At 38.1% G+C, this 26,534-nt stretch overlaps 2 protein-coding genes across 2 annotated transcripts in view; both read right to left on the bottom strand.

The window, feature by feature from the left end:
- Positions 1-657: 657 nt before the first annotated feature.
- On the bottom strand, positions 658-7,593 carry c6h22orf23 (chromosome 6 C22orf23 homolog). Its single transcript, XM_062997818.1, has 7 exons — positions 7,501-7,593; positions 6,691-6,799; positions 6,007-6,069; positions 5,537-5,710; positions 4,859-4,990; positions 3,601-3,701; positions 658-3,243 (listed from the first exon to the last, which is right to left on the bottom strand). Exons 2-7 carry the CDS (start codon positions 6,797-6,799, stop codon positions 3,151-3,153), a joined length of 672 nt encoding a protein of 223 aa, XP_062853888.1. The 5' UTR covers positions 7,501-7,593; the 3' UTR covers positions 658-3,150.
- Positions 7,594-13,975: 6,382 nt separating this feature from the next.
- ppp1r12c (protein phosphatase 1, regulatory subunit 12C) overlaps positions 13,976-26,534 on the bottom strand; it is a 37,940-nt gene continuing 25,381 nt past the window's right edge. The window contains exons 7-20 of the mRNA XM_062997817.1: positions 24,170-24,244; positions 23,753-23,826; positions 22,922-23,034; positions 22,546-22,613; positions 22,219-22,349; positions 21,640-21,727; positions 20,837-20,951; positions 17,967-18,082; positions 17,558-17,607; positions 17,400-17,445; positions 16,259-16,363; positions 14,699-14,749; positions 14,250-14,300; positions 13,976-14,157 (exon numbers count right to left, since the gene is read on the bottom strand). Coding sequence (XP_062853887.1) covers positions 14,071-14,157; positions 14,250-14,300; positions 14,699-14,749; positions 16,259-16,363; positions 17,400-17,445; positions 17,558-17,607; positions 17,967-18,082; positions 20,837-20,951; positions 21,640-21,727; positions 22,219-22,349; positions 22,546-22,613; positions 22,922-23,034; positions 23,753-23,826; positions 24,170-24,244 — 1,170 coding nt within the window. The 3' untranslated portion in view covers positions 13,976-14,070. The remainder of the gene's footprint in view (positions 14,158-14,249; positions 14,301-14,698; positions 14,750-16,258; positions 16,364-17,399; positions 17,446-17,557; positions 17,608-17,966; positions 18,083-20,836; positions 20,952-21,639; positions 21,728-22,218; positions 22,350-22,545; positions 22,614-22,921; positions 23,035-23,752; positions 23,827-24,169; positions 24,245-26,534) is intronic.

Genomic DNA, 26,534 nt, shown 5'->3' on the forward strand with positions numbered 1-26,534 from the left:
TGTACTTTTCAAGGTTCAAGCACAAGACCTAAACTTTCAGTTACAGTTTTTTTTTCCAAATAACAAAACATTTGGCACAGAATTGGCTTCATTCTCCTAAAAATGATCAAGTATATTAAGAAAGAAGTTTGAATGAAAAGCACAAAGAATCAACCAGTTAAAGATGTTCTAGACAGGTATTCAGTTATTCATATTACCTTTGATTTAGATGGAGGAAAACATGGCTGTAACTTGAGCTGTGAATATCTTATCAGCATAACTCACAGCAACACTTAACCTGGCAATTCCTCAGAAAAGTAGAACAGGTTGGTCATGCACTACCAAGGGTGTAGAAGTATTTATGTGGTTTTCTGTGTAGTGCACAAATATAGGTATTATGAAAATGAAGGTTGTGACTAGGACACCTTAATATTGTTTGTTTATTAAGTAATGAGGGACAAATAACTTATTGGAGAGACTACAAACATGGCCTTAAAATGATCCATTGTGTTAGGAGTTTTTACTTTATAATAACTAGTACTGGTGTGAAAACATCTCGGCCTGTGAATAAGCTTTATATGAATGATGATGTATACTGGTAGAGATTTGAGCTCTATTGTTTATACAGCAGTAAAGACAGATCATGAGAGCTTGGCTGTAAACTGTGCAAAAGCTGTATTGATTGTTTGATCATTTTATTTGTGAGAGAAAAGATAAATCACAGCATAGCCAAAACTTGAATTGTGTACAGGTCCTGCTACATGAAATCTGTTTGCTCCATGACCAATCTCTAACTTAAACCAGCAAGACTTTATAATGAATGTTAAAATGTCCTGTTAAAGTGTATCAAGTTTTGTTCACGTGATCATGCATCGCTAGGAACTAAAGCTAGCCTCTTAGATTATTAGAATGGTTTTTAAAGTGTGTACATGCATTCAGGACATCTACCAAAACAAAAACTAAGAATTAAAGACCAGCTGGACCTGTAGAGCCTGAAGCTTAAAATTAAATAATTATACTCTTATACAGTGTGTTGCTTACTGGGGAGGAGGCTGCTAACATTGCTAATGCACACATGTATGCAATGTTTAACCCTTAGTGTTCTCAGTAATATATCATAGATGTGCAAATAAAATTGTGTTTTGTTTGTTTAAACACATATTCAGGATATTAAAAGGAAAATTGAGATTATTCAGACTTTGTTAATGAAAAAGATTAAATCTCTGTTCCTGGAGCAGTTCAGCTATGCAGACAGTTGCTAATGAATTATTTAATACATGCTTAAATGTACACATTTGTACATAAACAATTTTTAAGTCTCTATTAAAATCAAAACATTATGTACGGTATGTGTCCAACAATGTGATTTATTAAATAGAAGATAAAACTCAGTATTCAGTCATACTGGTTTGTGTGTAGGTAATGTTAGGCTTATTTGTGTAAGCTTGCTTTATCGTTGGGTAGAAAGCTCTAAAGGTTCCATGTGCTTCGTCATACTCTAAATTAACTTCAATATCAGATTTGTGAGACTTATAATTGTGGAGCTAATGCAGTGATGGCATTTTGAAGCTAATTCTTCCAACCCTAATGGTTTTTATCTTTTTATCTTGCTAAGTCTTATTTTCGTAATGGAAAAATATTAATTCTGCATGTTGATGATGGATTTAATCCAAAAACCCAGAAACGTGATTAAAATAAACAATTTAAGATATTTAACCCCTCGTTCAGCTAGGTCAGTTTTACGTAAAACTTTCAATTTGGCGATATATGTTTGTCTATTTATGTAAATACCAACAAAGTGTTGCTTTAAACATAAGGGTTCTTCTCATACATGTTAGCTACATTAGCCTTGTAGCTTGTCAAATGTGTTTTGGTTGATAAATTTGAGAAAAAGGGGGAAAATAGTGGTAATTTTGGCCAAATTTCATCTCCAAAATAAGTATGGAGAGAGAATATTTCAAATTATATTATTTTACTGACATAAATTGCTTATAAATTTTGGGAAGCCCTGAAGAAGATAAATTTGCAATATGCGTAATATTATACACCAACATGCCTTTACTAGTTCTGTGTAAAATGTCAGGCAGGTATTGTTTAAGTTCTGTTTTAAAATGTTTTTTTATGTATTTATAAAAACTATCATGTCATCTATGTATATTTGTGTCTTCATATAACTATTGACTTTTTGCTTTATGTCTCTAGACAGCTTGTGGTAATAATTGTATTCTTTCATTGTTTTGTGTTTTTGTGCCTTTAAAACTTCAAACCAAGAGCTTGTGTTGCAGAAAAGTGAGCATCAATAAAACAACCATGAACAATAGATTCATGTTAAGTACATCAGTGCAATGAAAAATATTTTTAACTATCACTAAGATTTAAAAACAAAAAAATGCACCTCGTACATTACCCTGTTAAACACGTCTGTGTAGGTTTTTTTTTTTTTTGGATTAGTTCATTTAAAGGATAGCTTATTGCTTTGTGAGGTCTGCCACTATGGTAAAGCATTTAAAGCAATAAATCGCATACAAAAGGTTAAAATACACACCTCCAGCTCAGTTCTGACAAAGTCTGCTGTCATAGACATGGAGAAATACTAGAGGCACACAGCCTTTCATTTAAACTAAAAAGACTACTTTAAAAGCAACTGTCACTCTGATTTTAAGGGTCACTAACTCAATGAATGAAGGCAGTATTCATGGGTCAGAAAAAATCACATTACTGCTTACAAAGATTTAGTAAAATGTCTCTTGGAAGACTCCCTAATGAAGTGTTCTGAGATTAAAGTGGAACTGTGTGGTAAATACCTAACAGTGCAGCCATGTTACACCTTTTCAAATGTAACATATGATGGAGGAAGTATCATATTATGAAGATGCTCTATAGCAACAAGGATTTACATTCCGAGGACACATTAAACACAATGAACTGAGACACAAAAATGATGTCTTGACCAAATCCAACATCTGTGGCAAACTCTTAAAATTGCTATACGCCAACCTAACAAATTGTAAAGGCGGAAGGGACATAATTACACCATGTCAAGCAAAACCAAGACTTGTTAAAACATGACCAATGTCTGCAACAGGTCACAAATGTGGCACAGCCCAAATGAGTCAGTACTTATGACGCTGCATAGTATTTCCATATGCATGCTGAATCCAGCCTGTTGTCTCACTGTTGCTCGTGATCATTCTGCTTTTCTATAAGGAAAGTCCTCACCACGTCACTTCGAGCCTTGTCAATCAGCTCCAGCTCTCGGATTTTCTGTCAAAAGAGTTGACACTGCTGAAGCTTGGGCAATGATTTAAAATTTAACTTATTTGTTAATCTTTCTATTAAAAAAGAAATAGATCTAATTCAGGGGTTCCAGCCCAACACACATTTACTAACGTAGATGTCATTTCAAGTTAAGCAAACTACCTGCTAGCATGCTTTACCAATCGGTCATTATAGAATTACAGACGAGGGAATATTCAATGTATCATATTAGTTGAAAAAAGTAGCATTATATAGGCATATAATGGGTAATGGCTGCAGGTTAGAAACTATTTTGCATTCTAGAGGTGGTGCATGATATAAAGGTGTTGGTATTTACATAGTAATGTTTCTTTGTGTCTCTACCTGAGATATCTCTGTATTAATCATGTGATGGTAGTGGTTTCCTCTTCCAAGAGCAGTCATCTCTTCCAAAAATTGCCTCCTCTCCTCGATCTCATCAAGCACTGCATGGAGACAATGATATTCAATTAAAAACAATACAAAAACACTCGATGCTTCAACCAATGTCTTTGAGTCTTAACTTATAGATTCAGCAGCAAACTGTTTACTGACAAGGATTTTCTGAAGTATTTCTGAGCCCATGTGGTTAAATTCATTCAGCTGAGATCAAGCATGACTAAAAGAACAAAGGTAAAGCCTTAGGAACCCTAAGTTCCTATCATAAAGGACAAAATAATAAAAATGTGCTCTGTATTTGCATTCATGTGTCTTTCCTCACCTGGCCAGAGTGCCATAAGTGCTATCATTTGTTCCAGATAAATATTTATACTTAACTTACATACACTGTGTTAGGTATAACTGATCTTCTCTGACACTTAATCTGTTAATTATAATAATAATTTTGGCAGCCTGAATGCATTCATTTGAATACCTTTACATATGTACATGTACAGTACAATGACACTGTTTTTCCACATATTCCAGCTTGTTTGGAAGCTGGGGTCAGAGCGCAGGGTCAGCCATCGTATGGCGCCACTGAAGTCGAGAGTTTTAAGAGCCTTGCTTAAGGAGCCAGCAGTAGCTGCATGATAGACTCAGTATTAGAACCCACAACCTTCCTAATGGTAGCCCAAAGCTCTACCCACTAGGCTACCATTGTCCTAATACAGTACAGCGTCACCTGAAATATGAGGTAGCAAGGCAGATACACACCTTGGACAGGTCCTCACTGCAGAGTGACTCAAACATTCACGTATGCACTCACAGGGCAGTGTAGAGTAGCATGTCTACTTTTAGCAAGTACAAAAAAGGTGAGGAAAACAAGGTACACAGACTCAAATCTTGTGAAAGTCCTCACTATGCAGCACCCGGTGTACTCACTGTGGGTCTTGCAGACCTTGCATAATTTACACAGTTCCTTTAAACTGCTATTATTTTCATTTTACATTTCAGACAGATGAACTTGTGAGCTGGAAGCACTTTGATTCCTTTTTATAGCCATTTTCTGTTTTGTAGGCATCAAAAAAGACATTTGTAGATCCTCAGTCACTTAAAAGGAATTCACGGTTGATGAGTAAAAGGTTAAAATAAGAATGGGTTACTGGAATTGTCATATTTAACAGTTCTTATTGACAAGCCTTTTGCAGTCTTATAGTCTTACCCTCCTGGAACCGGTCAATTTCCATGTCCTCTCTTCTCTCAGCATGTTGTGTATGGGACGGTGAGGGCTGTATTACCTCCTGGCCAGTGGCGAGGATGTTCTGCAGCCTACACTTCTCTTTCTCCAAATCTCCTTCATGCATAGACAGCAGATAGACAATATGAATTAACACACTGGATGTAGAATAGACATTGTTTGAACAGCTTAGGAAATATTTTTTCATCGTGCTTAGTTTATGGTCCTTTATACGTTTTGGAGATACAATCATACCAAAAGATACATTTTCACAAATATTTAAAGTGGAAAATGATTCATTGTTTTGTTATATGGCAGTTTAATAACTTGTTAAATGGTCATCCAAAGACACTTTATTTAAAAGAGTTGAAAATGAATTGTTGGCACAGGCATAATTAGTACAAGGTAGCTTGGTTAGATGTGTAAAGGCTTAAATATTAGGGCAAAATCCTATAGAGCAATGGTTCTCTAACCATACTCAAATGGACAGTATCCACTTAGCAACTGTGGCCAGTGCTGTGAACTGCAGACATACATTTACTAGGAATAAAGCGCAAGCCACACTGCAAATTGAGAACTACTGCCTGAGATTCAAACTTCAATTTTGTTGTCAAACCTTAGAATTTAGAAAACCTCCTAGAAATCAGATAAACTTGTACGCACGTGTTGCACTTGGTCGAAATCTTTCTCGGGTGTAGTTGTCCCCAGCGCTGCACTTCTCAGCACTGCGTCTTTGTGGTACGGATAAGATAGTGGGAGGCTTACAGGGCCTCAGCACAGGTTGTGCTGCTGGTGTGGATGAGGTGGGGTTACAGGTTAGTGGTAGTGTGCCCCCTTCTGAAACAAACCATTAAACTTGTATTAGCTGAGTTAATTGGGTTTTGAGACTTTTCAAGTAAAAGGGTTGTAGCTAAAGGACACAGCCAATTGTCTCTGTGGGCGTGATTGGCCATTCAATAACTTGAAATCTCAGCGGTGGTGGGCTAGCACATTTGACCACTGTGCCACCCAAGCACCAACTTCATAGAAAATATTACTAATAATAGCACAAATATTCATTTAGCATGCCAAATATATATGAAATCAATATGAGTATAACCATGGTTCAGCGCTTTGTTGGTCTGAATACTTACTTTTCAGTTGGCTGTTGATCTGCCGCTGCTGAAAACTGGTGAGTCTGGATTCTCGCATCATCACTGCAGACAAGTAAACAAACAAACAAAACTACTGACCTTTCTTTTTATCAGCCCATTCCTCAAACATAACCCTTGATTCAAAAGCCCAACTATAACCCTGTAAGGAACCCTTACAGCTTGGTGGTCAAAAGTCCATAATCACTCCAACTATAGACAATCCCATATGGAACAACCCAGAAAAAACACTTAATCTCATTTCAGACTTATCAATGGAAAAGTCTTCATTCATTGAATCACGGTTTTACCACCACTTCATCCTATCCAGGGCCACAGTGGGTACAATTTACCACGCAAAAGGGTGTAAACACCCTGGGCAGGTCACCAGTCGATCACAGGGCAAATAAACACACATACATACATACATATCTAGGGCAATTTTAGTACTGTATCTATAATTAACCTGACTGCATGTCTTTGGAGCTCCAATAGAAAACCCAAACAGACACAGAGGACACCTGGAAATCAAACCCAGGACCTTCAGTAAATAAATACCTATCTAAAAGAACTAATGATGTACAAACATACATTTATTTCACATTTATCTTCAAGTACAAGGTGTAGGTGGACCAGAGTGCCCTTGGATCTGTGCAACCTTAATATCAATACACCACACATACATACATTGAATTAATTGTTGAGTCTCTTTGCTGTATTTGGTCCCTCTTGGGCAGTTCCATAGTCCCCTACTGCCGCTACTGACATCTGTTGTTCCACACTGCATTCTCTCCATCTGGCACCAAAGGGAAAAATCATAAAATGACCAGCTATCCCAGTACAATATATAATGTTAGAACCATAATTTCTGGAATGTTGCAGTGCAGCACCCACTCCACCAGATGCACCCCTACACTGCTCGAGTTTTATTTTGATGCATTAAAATGTAGTTAGTGTCATTTATTTATTATATCATTTAAAAATTATGGAACCAGACAGAAAATAGACTTCAGCTGGCTTGGCATTGTCTTGGTGAAACAAACAGGGAAGTCCCTATGTCTACCTGTGTACTGTCATCTAAAATTCAAGCTGTAGCCTAGTGGTTAAGGTACTGGACTAGTAATCAGAAGGTCGCTGGTGTTGGGCCCTTGGACAAGGCCCTTAACCCTCAATTGCTCAGACTGTGTACTGCAATGTAAGACATCTGCTAAATGCAAAATAAAATTAGTTTATAGTTTAGCTGAATGCTGTTTTAGGTACATGAACTAAAATATGTGTGATTTTCTATTAGTTCTTCGCAAAAGGCAGCTTGATTTAGATTTTTGATGGTATAATGTTAGCTAATGCTAAATGTGAGGTAGACTAATGAACTAATTTTTTAACTTGCTACACATTACAGACATACAAACACAGTTTGACGCCTCGGCGCCTAATACTAAAAATTATTAACCGTATAAAAATAGCCTTAATAACAATAAACAATAAATATCAACGTACCTGTTGTTGTTTTTCTTCCAGTGGTGAACACAGTGAAACAAGCACCCCCCCCGTACAGTTGCTATGGTTACAGGTATACAATAAGGAGGAGCCTGTTCAAGTCTTCATGTGTTGGAGTCGACTCTCAATTCTAGGTGTTGGGAGTCAATTGTGTGAGTCAATTATATACTCTTAATTACAGGTGTTGGGAGTCAATTGAGTCAATTATGTGAGTCGATTACCGACTAAAAACTTTCTCCATCCGTTAAACAAGCTAACACATACAATGACTTAACAAACCATTAAAAATACTTCACTGTACAAACTGTATTTTTTAAATATCAGATAGATTAATAAAAAATTAAGAATCATCCTGACTAAGCCCATCGTGAAAAATAGGGACCAAATGGAGCATAGCTTCTCTTCGTACACGCTACTTCTATCAAAATAAAGACCATCACAAGTACAACTATGTTAGTTTGTGATATAAAATAGTCTTAAACCTTCTAACATTCAAAGTAATTTGGGTATTCAGTAGTACCACCTCGGGCGGCACGGTGGCTAAGTGGGTAGCACTGTCACCTCACAGCAAGAAGGTCCTGGGTTCGATACCCAGGGGTCCGTGTCCTTTCTGTGCAGAGTTTGCATGTTCTCCCCGTGTCTGCGTGTGTTTCCTCCCACAGTCCAAAAACATGTAGTCAAGTTAACTGGAGATACGGAATTGCCCTATAGGTGAATGCCCTGAGATAGACTGGCGCCCTGTCCAGGGTGTTACTGTGTGCCTTGCGTCCATTGAAAAGCTGGGATAGGCTCCAGCACCCCCCCGACCATAATTGGATAAGCAGTTAAGACAGTGAGTGAGTGACAGTAGTTCTACCTCTTTTATGGATGTTCATGATTAATCGATAAATAGGTACATTTCTAATTAATGCTGATTTTTTAAGTTTTTAATGGTAGACAGGTCTAGCACCAGTTTTCTCTAAAGACGAAGCCTCACTGTTCTAACATGTAAGCAGTCCCTGTGAAAGCAGTCATCTACCTGTGTACTGTAATCTACAATATAAAATAAATATACTTTAGGAAGCTGAATGCTGTTTTCGGCACATGAACTGAAAAAATAAATGTAGGTTTTATTAGTTCTTTAAAAAAGGCAGTTCTTTGACTTTCCAAGCTTGATTTAGATTTTTGATGGTGTAATGTTAGCTAATGCTAAATATATGATGTGATACATAATTTAACAAAATTGACAGACAAAAAGTGGACAAAGAAGATGCATTACAAAACTTTTTGTACTGAATTTTATTGTTTATTTCAAAGCATCCATTCACCAAATGCTGGCCGAAGCCAGTTGGGATTTGATGACAGGAGAGTCTAAGACTTCTGGGTCAAACAGCCCAGCTCTTTTCAACCAAGCAACATTGAAATATTAAAATAGATAATGTAGAAAGGCACGTTTTGATGAAATACGATTCTGGCATGCATTGGCTTTATAATAATAAAAACAGAAGCAGTTAATAATAAAAAAACTATAACAAGGTGGTAAACCGTCAAGAGCTTTGACCTTATAAAGGGCCTGTTCCTCTGAGAGCAGAACTCACAGTATAAACATTCCTTCTCTTATACTCAAAAACAATAAATCACTGTCGAAATAAATGACGAAAAACACCCACAATATAGTTGGCACAGGACACAGGCTTCATATAACATCACTTACACTCATAAATACTCGCGCACTGAGAAACTGCAACAATTTAAAAGACAGTTTGGTCCAATATACAGTAGCGATGTGCTCGAGTACAGTGTTGATCTACACTTGTCCTGAGAGAAAGAAAGAGAGGAAGAGACAGGAGTCTTCCCCAGCATGGCACTAACATCCATGCCAAAACACCTAGGAGTGTCATTTAGGTTATGGCACATTTGGGTACACCTCCTGAATGCCAAGTGTAACTGGTTTTGCAAGAATTAAGTCTAGAGTAAGTTTATTCAGCCAATTGAAAACTTGATCATGTGACAACCACTAAACTACCTAAAATAGCACAGACAGGTAACAAAGAAAACTTAAATAAATAAACTGAGAAACGTAAGTGCAGATGCCATGGGGTTGTTAATGTGAACGACCACCTGATCAAATTGGAACATACAGATGGGAGTCTTTTCCAAGATGACAGTGCCCCCATCCTCAGGAACAACTTGAATGTTCATGACTATAAATTAAAATTATGTCTCATGGCCTTTACATTACACAAAAACCAACTGGAGTAAAAACACAACATTATTTATATAGGAAACAAAGTTATTCAACACCCATATCACCCCTGTGAAAAAGTAAGTGTCCACTTGGTTACTTAATTAATCAGTTTACTATTTTAAATTGCTTAGCCAATTGAGCTAATTCAAAGGAGCCAAGCCTACTTTCAGTGGCCCTGTAGAGTATTTATCTCACTCTATAATATCTAAAGTAACACTTTATTATGATTATTTATTGCAGTCTGGAAATAGTAACAAAACCATTTCATAGGAATTCACCAAACCACAAGAAAACCACAAACTCCAAATGCAGGAGACTTCAAACGGTGGGAAATCTACCCAAGAGTGGCCATTCTGCTAAGGGCTTAGTGACAACTCATTCAGACAGTAAACAACAAACCTTTGAATGTCTCTAGCCAGAGCTAAGGTCAATGTTCATGTCTCTGCAATATAAATGAGACTAAGTAATAATGGAATTATTGGGAGGCTGACGTTTGCAAAATTTATGCCTCTCCATTTAAAATAAAAATAACTACATTAAACATTTTGGACAACAAGGGTCTCATCAATTATATCAGACAAAAGAAAACACTACATTTGATATTTGGAACATTATACCAACAGTCAGACATGGTGGCGTGATGGTGCTTTTTTCGGAATCAGGACATTAAAGTTTACATTATTTAGGAGATGATAAATACCACTCACTATTAGAAAGATCTTGAATGTGAGGTCATCTATCCGTAAGCTAATACTGAGGCATAACAAATATTAAAGACGAGTATTAATATGGGTGTTGGTTATATTTGTACCTTGAGAAGTTTTGTGTTTTACTGATGTTCTTTTTTGTGTAATATTGTTCTGTTTGTTAATCTAAAACCATCAAGTGTGACAAATATGCAATAAGAGGCAATTGGTAAGGGTGCAGGTACTTATGCTGACATAGTGGTGTAAAAAAGTAAAAGCCATTTTATCTGATTGCCACTGCATCAAGTTGTCATTTCCTAGGACAGAACGTAAATTAGAACAGAACAATTATCTACACATTTGCTTAATAGGAACTAGCATGCCATTAAACTTAACTAGTGGTTTTAATTATGAAGTATAACAGACTGTTAAATGTTCGCCAGCAGTCTGAAGTCAGCTGCTGCTAGAGAACTAAAAATAACATTGGCTAATCTAATCAGATAAAAGAGTGGTCCATGAAGGCAGCTTATTTAGTGGTTAGATTGGTGAAATAGTGTGTTCACGTCATATCAAAATCCATTGTTTCCAACACATATTATACTTGACCAGTGACATGTCCAACAAGTTCATAGTCAGGTGCCCACACACTTTTGGCCCTATAGTGTACCCCATTAAATTAAATATCCCATTAAATTTTCCCCACTCATGTTGTGTTTTATAATCTATACTAAAACCAAGGAACTTCCATGTCAAATCAGTGTATAAAAGAAGTTTACATACAAGTGTACAGAACACATTTTTTATATTAATACATTTTCTAGTCAGTGAGTCTAACCAATAACCCAGTTGTATCTTCCCTCCCCTGCTGCATATCCCTACCCTTTCCAAAGTGGGACGAACATGACACATCTAACAGGATCTGTTAACAAAGTACGTGGAACAGTACTCTCTTGCCGAAAAAGCACAACCCAAATCATCACCTCATGCTAAAAAATTTCCCTTGAAGGTCAGCTGTACCTCAAGAACAGAAAAAACATGGGTGACCACAGCCATCGCCATGGGTTTAGATGCTACTGTGCTGTAGGTATACTTTTGACCCAGCAGAAGAATTTCAGAAAGCCCAACAGAAAACTGTAAAAGAGCTTAAATTGGAAAGTTTTCTGGGATGAAGGTTTAATTATTCGATCACAGAAAAGAAAAAAAAAGATTAGCAAACATAACTTAAATTCCAGGACTGCCATGTTTACTTCACCACTACTCTAGATAACGTTGTCTTTTTATTATTTATTCATTCATTTGTTCTTTAGTAAGCACTTTATCCTGGCTAGGGTCATGGTGGTTCAAGACCTACACTCAACACGATGGCTATCTATCACTGTGCATTTCTTGCTCACTCACACCCTAGATGCAATTTAGAATAGCTAATGCACTTACTGGCCTTCGGGTGGACGGTACCCAGGAAAACCCCACGTGGACATGGGAACATGCTCAACTCTAAGTTAAACCCTGTGAAATTATTATTCTGTGTACTTAAAACCAGTTGGCAGTATGTTTAGCTGAAAGAGGTAAAAGGAATACTGCCTGGTATGTCATATTAAGTAACTGGCTGATCATTTTTACTCTATGCCCTTGTTGGCCCTTAATTGCCAGTCATTAAGTTAAATCAGAATGTGCTTTCTGGTCATGTTTGGAAAGCTTACAGTCCAATCCACATCTACTGATGGAACATATTTACTAATATGTTTATGTTATACAACTGTCCAAAGGTTGGCAAAAACATGCAAAAAAAGTACATTTAAACAACAGCACATTCTTGTATACTGTAAATGAGGCAACAAGGCTGGTTGCTTTTTCAGAAGGGCTTCTGAGAACAATTATTCATTAGAACAGTAGGAAGTTCTCATCTGTCTCTTTTTTGTGTAAAACATGCTGAACGCTTAATGTAAATAAAAAAGCTTTGTGTGGTGAATTGTGCCAAAGCCACAAGCTATGAATAGCCTAATGCTCTAACCTTGTTTAATCAAGCTTCTATACAGACTGATCTCGTCAACAAAGCAAATGTGATAAAGCTTAACAAAGGGGAAGGGATGTAAGGTTCTTCTGGTTCAAAGAGCCTTTTCCAAACTGCCCCTCTGACCTTTTGAAAGCATCTCATGCCTGTAAAAGTATCCGTATTAAACCTTGAGTTTGCCAGTCCGAGAGGGTCCAGAGATTTATTTGGAAAGTGTGCTTTTCTGTGTCTAACACTGCCAGAGCACAAACTGTAACTACAGCAAAGAAACATGGCTAGCTCACGAGCAAAGGATATAAACTGGAAACATTGTGCTTGCTTATGTCATTTTAAGGTAAAATATCAAAAACAGTGCACGAAACCTCCACTCTGCTGCACCTCAAGAATCTACTTTACACCTAGAAGGTGTCACGTTGGAATTATCGTCATGGGGTTAACATCTTATCAATAGCAATAGATTTAAAATATGATGTCCAACAGCCTCATGGTCAGGTGTCCACATACTATATGTGCAATTTAGGTACACAACGCTCATCCAAGTAAGTACCTGAAACGTCCAGATAAACAGGGAGAGCTTGCCAAACTCCACTAACAAAAGATGAGGACTAAACCTTTGCATGTAAACATAGCCAATGCCAACGGGTTGCTATAGCATTCCTAGATTTTTGTGTCCATGGAGATAAACAGTTTCTGCAATCAGTGATTCTGACATGACATGAACACACTATTTAGTACAACCAAAAAGTCACTGGAAGTCTAAAATCCTCTGCTGGATGAGTAGAGTTTTAGAATGCACAGGAAGTTCTAGAATGATTGAAGAATGTCTTAGAACATTCAGTGCTTTGTGTGTAGAATGCTGAAAAAGTTCTAGCATCTTTAGCTGGAACTCTAAACAGAAAGTACTGAGGGTTTTAGAATGCACACAGCATGCAGCAATCGTACAATGTAAGGAAAGAACTGATGGTTTTAGAAAGCTTGTGAAATTCTGGAACCTTCTGCTCTAATTCAATACAGAAAGCATGCAAAGTTTGAGGATTCACACATAGTTGTGGATTTCTCAGCTGGAACTCTATACAATAAGCACAGATGGCTCAAGAAAGCACACAGAATTTTAGAATCCTCTGCCTGAGGTTTCTACAATGGATGGAAAGTTTAATAATTCTCAGCTGAAATTGTATACGGCAACCAACAACTGAAGGTTCCAGAATGCCCATAGAATTCTATACACAAAGCACTGAACATTATAGAATGCATAAGGAACTCTAGAATCCTCTTTGGGGATTTTGAAAACACTGACATTTAAACATCCTCTGATGGAATTCTAAAATTGTCTTGTGTGCTCTTAACTCTCTGGCTATGCTGTGACTAGGTTAATTCAGGCTTGACCTTTATGTGCAGATTGTTTTGTAAAACAGTAGTTCAGCTCTTAACTCTGAAGGTAAGAGAGGCCAGACAGACAGACAGACAGACAGACAGACAGACAGACAGACAGACACACACACACACACACACACACACACACACACACACACACACACAGAGGCCAATGGCTGCGCAGAAAGAGAATTTGTTCCAGTTCATTTTGGACAAAGACAGACAGGGCTGCCATCTAGTGGTTGAGGATGATAGTGGCACATGTAAGAGACTCATTTGGAGAGCTTGCTGATAACGCGGATAAGAGCTGCGTTCTCATCTTTCAGCCTCTGGTTATCAGCACGCAGGTCAACAAGAACCTAAAGAGAGATATGACTGGTTTTAACACATTCCATCAATACTCGGACAGAATGACTGGTATGACATTAGTAACCATAGTAACTCAACGTACCTTGAGCTCATCTTCCAGATCAGCTGCTTTTCTCTCAAGGGCTTTTTTCTCCTGTGGAAATGAACTCATTTTATTAATGCATTCATTTTCAGCAACTACTTTGTTTTGATCTGGGCTTCAGATCCTATCCTAAAAACACTAGGTGTAAGAAAGACCCTGGATATGCTTTGCTCACCCCTTTTACTCCAATGTGACACCAATATAGAAAATACAAAACCAAATAGACATTTTTGTCAGTTTTTCAAGCCTGTAAGGCACATCTAGTAGTTAACTACACCATGTAGCCTAAAGTCACCTGACCATGAATGTTTTTTATAGTGTGTCTGTGGGAATTTGCACCCATTCAGTTAAAATACTGCTGACTCAATCTAATCTATATAAATTATTTAGAAGACAGGAGTAATAAGGAAATAAGCCTCAGAAACACACTGAGGATTATTAACACTTACAAATCTTTCTAGCTCCAGTAGGGCAGGTCGATCACAACCATTTTCTTGACTCTAGGTGCAGAAACACACACACACACACGCGCGTACGCACACACAATGTAAAAGGTACTGATTAATTTAATATGTTATTATCTACAGCATACAAATATTACAAATACTGACACATAAAAGAACCAATTTCTAAAATTATTTTATTGTTATTCTATTTTAATAAATGTATTTATTTATTTTATTCACTTTTCTGTTTTTCTCCCAATTGATTCATAACCAATTACCATGTTGTATCTCTTTTCTACTGCTTCAGAAGGCCTACCCTGAAGAAGGCCTCACCTAACACAAACTTCCGAGGCAGGTTCCAAGGCACAGGGATCCGCATTGTGTACTGATCTTAATAAGTCCCAGTCTCTGAGCAGGCAATTTTTAATAAATATGTTTTAACAAATATTTGTAATTTGTAATAAAATTTTCACATTAAAGTTGGAAACTTTCCCATTAAAAGCTGTTTTGGACCATAAACTAAAGTCGACTACTGTGCCCCCACATTTCTATCCTTAACTTTTCAACCACCAATCCCACTTTTAATCGATTAGGGGTGCTAACACTTCAGTTCGTTCAGTCTTGGGATCGGTCAGAAAACAAATTCATGTTTGTTTCAGCAAGTACAGCCAGTATTGTACACATAAACAAGATGATCACAGTTCAGTAGTAATGTTAACACTCGTATACAGGGTAGACAGTGAGAATAGCAGCAGTTATTTCTATTCATGAACTGACAATGGGTGGTTAAATAGTACTTTGGTTATTATTGTTTTATTTTGTTGTTTCTATTTAGTTTAAAGTAAATTCCACTGCTGGTCTGTGTAAAGATGGGGATGAAGGTAATACCCATGTCTTTTCCAGCCAGTGAGAGCACCTGACGCACAAGGAAATTAAGCAAATCCAAATAGCAAGCAAAAGGGGGGAATATTAATAATAATGAAAAAACCAAAACAGCATTATTATATTAATCTGTGTTTCAATGAAGAACCAGTTCAAGAGAGAACTGAGATGCATCCAAATTTTAAAAAATCTTTATTGCGCTGCTCAGATGGTGCAGCGGTAAAAACACACGCTGTTCACCAGAGCTGAGATCTCAAATACATTGTATCAAATCTCGGCTCTGCCTGCCGGCTGAGGCTGAGCGGCCACATGAACAACGATTGGCCTGTTGTTCAGATAGGGGCGGGATTAAGGGGCCGGATCGGTACTCTCTCTCAGACTAGTGCAATTACGACCTCTGCTGGCTGGCTGGTGGTGCCTGCACGGAGATGGGAAAGGAGTGCGGTAGAGGGTGTGGCTCTCCGTACACAGCGATGTACTGCACTGCACTTGTCAAGTGTAGGTGATAAGATGTTCGATTGCTGTGCACGTGTCGGAGGGGGCGTGGAGCAGCCTCGTCCTCCCCAATCAGGAGCAGGGACCAGCATTAGTGAGAGGATGATTGACGGGCAGAAATTGGATACGCTAAAGTGGGAGAAAAAGGTAAAAAAAAAAAAAAATCTTTATTGCAAACACACTTACCTGTCTGATCCGCTCTAGCTCTACTTTACACTGACTGAGCTGCAGCTGTGTCTCCTGAAGCTTCTCCCTCAGAGCACCGTTCTCCTTCAACACGTCAATATACAACTACAGAGAGAGAGGGAACATTGTAATAAATATTTTATTTCAACAATTTATTTTATAGATTTTCTGGATTTCAAAGTCAAAAGAAGCAAACACTATGTCTGCAAAAAATGTCATTTGGCCAGGGAGCCCAAATCTTTGAATACTTTTCTTTTTATTTGAGTGACCTATAATTTTTTTATCCCATTTCTGTATATTTTTAAAATGAAATGGAAACAAAATCGGTGATATGGTAATTATGTTGCAGCTTCTTTTAACTGACTTAAGTGAAAAGTAATTACTTTTAATGCTTGGCTAATTTGATTATAATTTTAAATACAAACCATTTTTTTATTTTAATAAGAATAAAACGTTTATAGAACATTTAAATTACATTTCTATTTTTTATTTATGCATTTTCTCCCAATTTAGCGTAGTCATTTGTCTTCCGCTGCTGGGGGATCCCTGATTGCAGTCGAGGTGGGTATATTGCTGCTCACGCCTCCCCCGACCCACTTGCAGCCCTTAGCGGAACCCTTTTTTACCTATGCACTCTGCCCAGGCGCCTCTTTATCTGCCAATCAGGGTCCTTACACAGTGTTTGAAGACCCCACCCACACTGTCCAGTCATCCCACCCTAGCAGAGACGTATCTGCTGCAGGCACTGCCAAATATGTCCGCTAGATGGCGCCCAGTCGACCGGTGGCAACACCGAGTTTCGAACCGAGGAGTTCAGAATCTTGGCGCTGGTGTGCTAGTGGAATATCCCGCTGCGCCACCTGGGCACCTCAGGTAAGGGAATTATGATTGGGTATAAAAGGAGGATTCACCTTTGCAAGCAAGAATAGGTCATGACTTACCACTTTGTGCCAAATCATTATGTGAATTACCAGTTAAAAACATTTCACCATATACTTACCATAAAGTTACAAAATGTCAACTTTGAAAGTGATGCACATTAGTATGAGTTTATTTACAAACCGCTGGTAGAAAACAAACCCTGTCCTTGATAATAGGTTAATAATAATGATTTATTAAAAAAAGCTACATTTCAATGTACCTTTCTGAAATCCAGTGACGATAACAAATCTTCCGTCTGATGACCACTGTTGAATTAAAACAGCAGGAGTTGGTAATAAGCAAAAAAAAACAGTTTTATAGCATCCCACAGGCTTTCATACAAAAACATAAAACTGTGAAATTTAAAAAGCCAGGAACCTTGAAGTGGTGTCTGAATGAGTAGGCTTGTCCCCATCGAAGTCCTCATTCTGTAAAAAGAAAAATCAGCAGTCACTTACATCATAAACATTCAATTCAAGAGGTGCTATTTAAGATCTTACATTTTAGACCTGTAACCACACTTATCAGAAACACTACACACACGCACACCAAAGACACTTGCACACAAACATGCATACATACATGCACACACACACACACACAGCCGCACACAAACACACAAACGGTCACACTCACGCACACACCAATTTAAGTATAGAACTTGGTTCAAGTTTATGATTGATGACTGATTTTCTCAAAGAATGTAATGATTGGCTGTTGTACCCCAAATTTAAATTGAGGTATATAGTGCAGTGGAGAATTTGAATGGAATGAGCATTTTACTCACCTCTCCTGATGTCATGGCTATGCCAGTAGACCTTCTCTCTCTCCTCTGTTTACGTCGGTCCCTAACACCAAGTTTGCTCTCTGCCTCTGACCCTGAAGTTTTCACAGGCTCTGTGTCTGTAAAACAGCATTTAGGTATTAAAACTGTGCTCAGGTGTGACAGGTACACATTCGCATGCAGATTCAGAAGAATCTGGTAATGAGCAATAAATACTGACCAGCTATAACAGCTTCTACTCGTCTGAGACGACTTTCTACAAGATTTTGGAGTGTGTTTGCCCATTCATCCAGAAAAGAATTCATAAGGTCAAACACTGATTTTGGATGACAGGGCCTGGCTTGTAATCTCCATTCTGTTTAATAGGGTTGAGGTCAGAGCCTTAGTGCGGGCCAGTCAAGTCTTTCCACACCAAACTCACTTAACCATGTCTTTACAGACCTTGCTTTGAACACTGGGGCACAGTCATAGTCATGCTGGAACAGAAAAGTGCCTTCACTGAAACTAAGGGGCCTTTGCCAATGCCCAAAAAACAACCACATTGCATTATCCAGCCTCCACCAAACTTTACAGTTGGCACAACGCAGTCAGACAGGTAACGTTTTACTGGCACTTGCCAAACACAGACTCCTCCATCAAAGTGTCAGATAGATCATGATAAATCATAATTTGTCACTCCACAGAACACGTTTTCAATTCTCCATCTGACGCTTGGCATTGTGCTTGGTGATGTAAGGCTTGCAATGCAGCTGCTCGGGACGTTATGGAGCTCTTGGCAACTTTTATGCATTATGCACCTCAGCACTCTGCAACATAGCTCTGTAACTTTGCCACTTTGTGGCTGGGATGCTGTGGTTCCTAAATGCCTCCACGTTTCAATTACACCACTCATATTCAAACACAATAAAAAGTTATCTTGGTGTTCGCCATGGATGAATTTGGCATTCACTATTGATCAATATCTTGTCAAACTGTTTTCAATTAAATACACATAAAAAAGGATTTGCAATCTTTGATGTCTGTTTTTAATCACATTTTTCTTTTGTCTTTATTGGAACAGGGTATGTAATACTCTAACTATATTTACTCTACGTATTACTCTATTTAGAATAGCATGTTGTCAGTTTCTGTTTAAAACAAGCAAGTATCAAACAGCAGCTGTGCTATTTAAAAGCAAAGCCACAGCTTGCAGCAACATCTGTACCTGCAGGTGAAACTACAGCTCTGGCTGGAATGAATGACTTCTGCTTCTTTACATTTCACAAGGCAAGTTCAAATCTGACTCAAAATACAAATGCACCGAAACCGGTTTCAGCAGTGCTGTTTGTGCTGCACACCAAGGCGTTTGCAAATGCATGCAAAATGTTTTGTGGTAAAACATGGAGAGAAAACAAGCCGCTTAATCAAAGGGTGAAGGAGCAGGGAAACCATTAAAGGAATAGTTTGGTCTTGAAACTTTTTTTCTTTACCAACCATGAATATAGTCCAAAAGACATGAACATCCAATGCTAAATTTTTCATTTTGAGGTCACTGACAAGTCTATGACTCACCTTATTTATCCTGGATTTAAGTTTCACCATGAGTCTACATTTTGCACCATGGCTACCAGCAACTAAGATAAAAGGTGTAAGCACTCACACATCCTTGTTTTTAGATATGAACCCAGCCACTGTAACTATTAAAATGCTGCACATGCAACATCAATGGGCAGGTTAACACACTTGTCTCCCAAATTGTCTCCCTTTAAGCACATACACACAGAAACTGGCTAGCGCAGCTTGGATGAAGATGGCAAGAATGCCATTCCTTCCACCCGGACAGCAGGATTAATCTTACTCTCCAGAATGCCTGTCAACAGCTGGTTATGGCCATTATTGAAAAGCACAACCTCCTGATTATGGGGCGAAAGCTTTTCTGTGCTACTCATTATACCATTTTGATTTTAGATAAGTCTGTAAGTTTAAGTTTATAGTGGTACTACAGACAGGTGACAAAGGAAAAACCCTGTTACTTATGTGGAAAAACATAATGAGCGCAGATACCCGATGCAGGGATTTTGGTGTGACTTTTTGGGTCATAAAACACAATTTTACTGCAGATCAAAAAGTGATTCTGACTGATCACCTTATTAATATGATGAAATATTATCATCTGGATTGAGGTGCTCGGGTGGTACAGAGGTCATTTACGCTAGCTCACTACTGCTGAGATCCAGATAGAATCCTGGCCATATGGGCGTCTACATGCAGTCATGACTGGCTATGTGTGAGCAGGGGTGATGGCTAAGGCCCAGCAATGAACTGGCATCCCAAGTTATGGATGTGTTACTGCATTGCGTCATGTGACTCCTGAGAGGTCGGACCCAGCACAATATCTAACAGGATAAAGCAGTGATAAAACATGAAAATGAATAAATAAACTAATGAATTACTATGCTGACAGGATTGGTCGCTTCTTGAATGCCAAGGTTTCCATCTACATTGCACAGGGTACTAAATGGTCTGATAAGTTTAATAATGGTATAAATCATATGCTGTGGTCTTTGTGCTCATTAGATATCAATCCAACGAAAAATCTGACATTTTGGATCAATGAGACCGGTGGAATCAATGCCAACATGTGTTAAAACAATTGGTGGCGTACGGTAGCTCAATACCTAATTTATTTCGTTTGTCACATTTGCCTTGTGGCTGTAGTGAAAAACTAATGGGACTGTTAGACAACTGGTTCTGACTATATTTGGTATATAAGGAACATTTTTTGCTGCACTTCTTTTAAACCATGCAATAAAGTTGGAAACCAGAAACAGAACCAAATACATGATTAAAAAGATATTTTGATACAGGTTCTAACCATGAATGCAGTTGCTTACCTCTTTCTGCTGGTGTTACTGTCACCTGAGGGCTCACAGGTTGCAGACTGCACTGAGGTTCAGGGGTCTTAGCAACAGCTTTCTCTGCTTCCTTGAGGTCAGTTAGGGTTACACCCTGCCAATTAAAAGCCCAACACAAACCAATCAGCAAGAACAACACACAGTTCATCACAATACTAGTTATTTTGACTAACTACTGACTTTAAAAGTGTTCCTAACAAAAAAAATAAGTAAGGTCCACTGGGCTGCAAGTTTGTTGTTATATTAATCATTTTTATGCAGATCTATAGAAAACACACAACCATTACACACTGATATGCCAAAACACCATGACCCCTACCAAAATTGTGCATAGCAAGGGTTATTTTGTAACAATAGTGCATGTCATGGTCAGGATTAGAATAAATATTTTAAATATTAAATTTACTAAATGCCAAATTGTTATGGCCAGACATGTGGGTTAAAATATCTCTGAAACAGCAAGGGGGGCTCATATACAGCCATTATGAGTACCAACAGGTTGTTGGGCAGCCAAGACTTTTTTTTTAGAAGAGTGTAGTTGCAAAGGACAGCAGACTCCAAATTAATGCTTACGATTTTAAAATGGGGTGCCCAACAAGTTTATGGTCATATAGACGCATGTACACGTTTGTTACAAGTGTATGCAGTGTATACGAATGAACCATAAGCAACCTGATTCAACTTGAGGGCTGATGATTATAAGTTTAAGGTAAATAAACATAAGCAGCCGTGTATAGAGTAACAGTGCTGTAAGATAAGTATCATGTAGTGTCAGTGCTTACCTGCGTTGAACGGCGGGATTGGCGCAAAAGCCGTGAACGAGCTTTCCTCTGAGTCTCCGACTCCTCATCTCTAACTATAGCCTGGTACCTGAGCAGAAGGAGAAAAAAGCCACTATAAGAGGTCAAGGTTTAAAAAATGAATGTGTAGTGAAGCAAATCCAATAGAAAAGTGAACAGATTTTTTTTTCTCATCTTTGGAGAGACCTAAACATGACAGTTCATAGACACCACCCAATCTGACAGAGTTAGAAATGATCTGCCATTAAGAATGGGATAGAATCTCAGGATTGTAAAATGTATCCAAGGCTGTAATTGCTGTCAAAGGGGCTAATTATACATATAAGAGTAGACTCTTACCTACCATATAGCTTCAACTCTTATACACACTGTACAGTTTATTAGTATTTATTACCGCTAATTAGGATCTATAAATATTTAGGATGCATGATTAGATGAATAACTTGATTCTTACACATTTTTTACACATTCTTTATAGTTTTATATCTATCTGTAGATGATGGCTGTTTTGACTAAAATCTAATGTAGTAAGACTCATTGCTGTGTATGTAATGAACTTACTTCTTGCCATCACCGAATGGGCCGCCGAGGCTGTCTGGGGCTGAGTCAACTCTTTGCAGTGTGGGAGGAACACGAGCAGTTCGGCTCTCTCGATCCTGCTCTTTTTCCTCTGCTTTTTTTTCTTCTGACGTCTGAAGGAAAGACAGACAGGCACAGTATACACATTGACGTACAAATGATCAAGTAATTGCAGAGATACACATCTGACAATATATAAATAGCAGTGGCAACAATTCACATGTATCTAACAGATTTATTTAATAAATACATGGTGTACGGATAGCCAGTTCACCATGAACATGTAGTGTAGTTAATGTGACATCTGACCTTATCAGCTGGGCTGACTGTAGAGGGAGCGATGCTCTCTGTATCCAGATCTGACAACTTGGAGGCCTCTACACCATTTTAAAACAGAAAACACACACACACACACGCACACACACACACACACACACACACACACACACACACACACACACACACACACACACACACACACACACACACACACACACACACACACACAGAGAGAGAGAGAGAGAGAGAGTGAGAGAGATATGTGCTGTTTTAGAACATGACCCTCAACTAAGTCATAAATGGCTGAAAATATTGGCACCCCTGCATTTCTTTCAGAAACTGTAGCAAATCCAATTATAGCTTACAATTTTAAGATAGTGCCAAAACCGTACTTAAATGACCTTACTTGGACTGCTCTCACTGTCATCATTCAACTCCAGATTTCCAGAGACTCCTCGCTCCTTCGACTGATCCTGCACATTTATCTTCTCTCGGCTGCTCATCCTACACACTGAGCTTCTGAAACAATACAGACAATAAAGGCTATATAAGAAAAAAATATTCAGTTGCAAATATTTGAGATATTCAACACTCCAATTAAGTCTTTATCAAATAAATGATGCAGAAAATGGACAAAAATTTAATAATGTAATATTTTAGAGTAGTAGGACATTTTGTTGTTCCAAAAGAATAATATCCCCACGATCAAGCATTGAGGTGGTCAGTGTTGATGCTGGGATGTTTTTTTGGTGAAGGGACTATTTGACTGGCATCATGAATTCAAAGAAATACCAAGATATTTTGAGGAGGAATGTTAAGCCTTCTGTGGCGAAATTGAACCTAGCGATAATTGGACTTTTGCATTCGAAGAATGAATGAATGTTCCACAAGAGAGGTGTCAGAAGCTTGTAAGAACTTTCTAAAATTGCTTATTAGAGGTAATCAAAGCAAAAGAATGTTCCACCAAGTACTGAGGCTGGTGGTTGAATAATAATGGACATTCCACTTATTCCACTTACAACTGCTTGTATGTATTAGTAGATAATCTTTCTCTGTTTATTGAGACTACTTGTGTATATTTGTATTAAATTTTATACACATCACCATAGTAGATTTTAAAGTAAAAGGGGTGGGTATTTCCTACTGCAATACAGCAATTGTACCACTGCAGTGTGGTGTTGATATATCACACAATACAAACAGATACTGATAAATAGCTAGGCAAGGCCGTTGTTACCTGCGTCTTTTGTTAACAGCACTGCCGTTACTCGCTGCCTGTGCATTCTGTTTATTAGCCTGTTCAGTTCTCCACTGCAAAAACAAAACAAACAAAAACAAAATTCAGTTATCCCATGCAACACCACTACAATTATACACTAGCTGTGCATAGTTTTTACTGTATGCTATTTAATTTATCTGGCTTAGAGTAATGCATAAATATGTACTGAAGGGCAGTTGTAGCCTAGTGGTTAAGAAACTGGACGAGTAATCGAAAGATCGCTGGTTCAAACCCCACCGCTGCCAGGCTGCCAATGCTGGACCCTTGAGCAAGGCTCTTAACCCTCAGTTTCTTAGACTGTATACTATAAGTCACTTTGTATAAAAGCGTCTGCTAAATGCTGAAAATGTAAATGTACCGTGTGTGTGGGCTTACATTAGCTTGTCTCTGCACTAGCTCTTCCAGCAAGGCCTCCACACTTTCATCAGCCACATCAAATGGAGTCTGACCCTAAAACACAAACATGTTTCCAGTCAGCACCACCATCTTTACCTTTGTGCAGCAAGACACAGGCAGGTAATTTCCCATTGCAAAACACAGCCCAAACTTAGCCCAAACTTAGGGTTTAGGGTTCTAGTTTAATTTCCACCTACATAAGTGAAACCCACAGTGATTACAGTGAAGGCGACTTTACCAGAACTAGGGTGCACTATAAAGTTAAGTTAAACAAAGTATGCTTACCTGTTTAAATAAAATAGACAATGGAATTAGCATTAGAATTAGAATTAGAATTAGCATTAGAATATTATTAACCATTAGAGATTGATCAACAAGATTTGCTTTTAATGTATGTAATAATTAATGAGCACTGTAATATAGACACATCACATATCATCGGAAACTACAGATATTTCCAATGATATATTTAATCAGAGTAATCTCCATTTGCAAACTCATCACTTAATAACTAGAAATAAAGAGATGCACAAAAAGTTACGTAAACTAATTTACATTTATTTTATTCATTTATTGTGGTGAGAGAGGCACCACTAAAAAACGTTGGGCACAAGGAAGGAATACACTCTAGTCAGGGGCCATCATAGGGCAAAACATTCACACATTCTCTACTGAGGGCAATTTAAATCAGCCCATTCACCATCTGCATGTTTTTTGTGAAGATGGGGGCAAATCAGAGTACCTAGAAGCAGTAATCAAACCTGGGTCCTTGGGACCCATGTTGCTGTTTGCAGCCACTTTACCAGTGGCGCCACAGTGCTGCCTTATTATAAAATAAGGCCATGTGTGTGTAAGTTCCATGCTGGCTATTGTTTTAATATACACCACATTGGTTCACAGAAATAGCTTATTTTCAGCAAACACAAGACTGTGAGGATTGTTATTACTGTCCTTCACGCTATTTTATGTAACCTTACATAACCTTTACCCATGTAATAAAAATAGTATGCCCGCCCACAGGAATCCCATTAAATTAAATCCCATCTTTAAATAGTTACAGGGAAGACACATAACCGACAACGTTATTTGCATTATTGATCTGTATGGGCAAGCAGCAATGGCTTATAGATAAATATGTAGGGAGTTCCCTCTATGGGTTGTGCTGGCTAAAGATTCAGTCCGGGCCAGTGGGGAAATTACAATAGGAAAAGGTTAAAGAACAAATTGTTGTAAATGAGACAGTCATGAGATAAAATCAAATGCTCTGTACAACATTTAATGATGAGCCACATTCTAGAGACTTGTCTGCAAAACTGCTTCTCATGGGTGTGCTAAACTCACTGTAGCTCTGCAATAGGTCAGAAAACGCCCCCGTTTTATTATGTAATTTTTCAGCTTTTAAAATGGTGAGCACTAGCACAAGCCTCATGTTCAGAAAATTGGGTACAAGTGGTTCTCTTTGTACCAAGATAAAAATGAAGACAAGAACACATAATTTATTAAGTCACTAATGAATAGAACTTTTAAACAGGGTGAATACTAAATGCACAGAAACCCTCTATCAGTTCCCACTCATGTTGTTATTTCTTACAAAGCAAAGTGTGTGTGTGTAAATTGAATGTGGTGAGCTCTTTGGCACAGTAGGGCACCAACACATCCTACACACATCCTCTGTGCTGCTGTTCATTTGCACTGCAATGTGTGGAACACAAATTACTGTAGCACAGCTGAGTAATACAGTGAGACAAGAAATGTAGTTAGCCATGTACTTCCAGTATATTTAGTGCTGTGAAAAAGATTGACCCCTTACATGATTTCTTCTACTTTTGCGTGTCACATTAACCGATTTTAATAGCAGATAAAGATAACACGAGTAAACACAGCTTTAAAAATCTTTTTCCTTTTCCTATAACGATGAGTCTTTTAGATCGCTGTGGGGGAACTGTGGCCCACTCTTCTTTGCAGACGTGTTTTAGGATTTCCTACAGCAGAATAGAATTCAAGTCAGGACTTTGACTCAGACACTCAAAAACCTTTATTTGATTTGCTCTGAGTCATCAGAGGTGGACTTGTGTGTGTCTTGCTGCATAATCCAAATGAGCTTAAGGTCATGAACTGACAGGCAGGATCAGGATTTCTTGATAAAGAGCAGAATTCAGGGTTCAATCAATTATGACAAGTCCAGGTCCTGCAGATGCAAAGCAGCTCAAGACCATCACACTACCACCACCATGTTTGACTGCTGGCATGATGTTCTTACGATGGAATGCGGTGTAAGCTTTGCTCCAGATGCAACAGGACACGTTTCCAAGATGTTTCATTCACAAAATATTAACCCAAATGT

Source organism: Trichomycterus rosablanca, chromosome 6 (genome assembly GCF_030014385.1).
Source record: "Trichomycterus rosablanca isolate fTriRos1 chromosome 6, fTriRos1.hap1, whole genome shotgun sequence".
Lineage (NCBI taxonomy): Eukaryota > Metazoa > Chordata > Actinopteri > Siluriformes > Trichomycteridae > Trichomycterus > Trichomycterus rosablanca.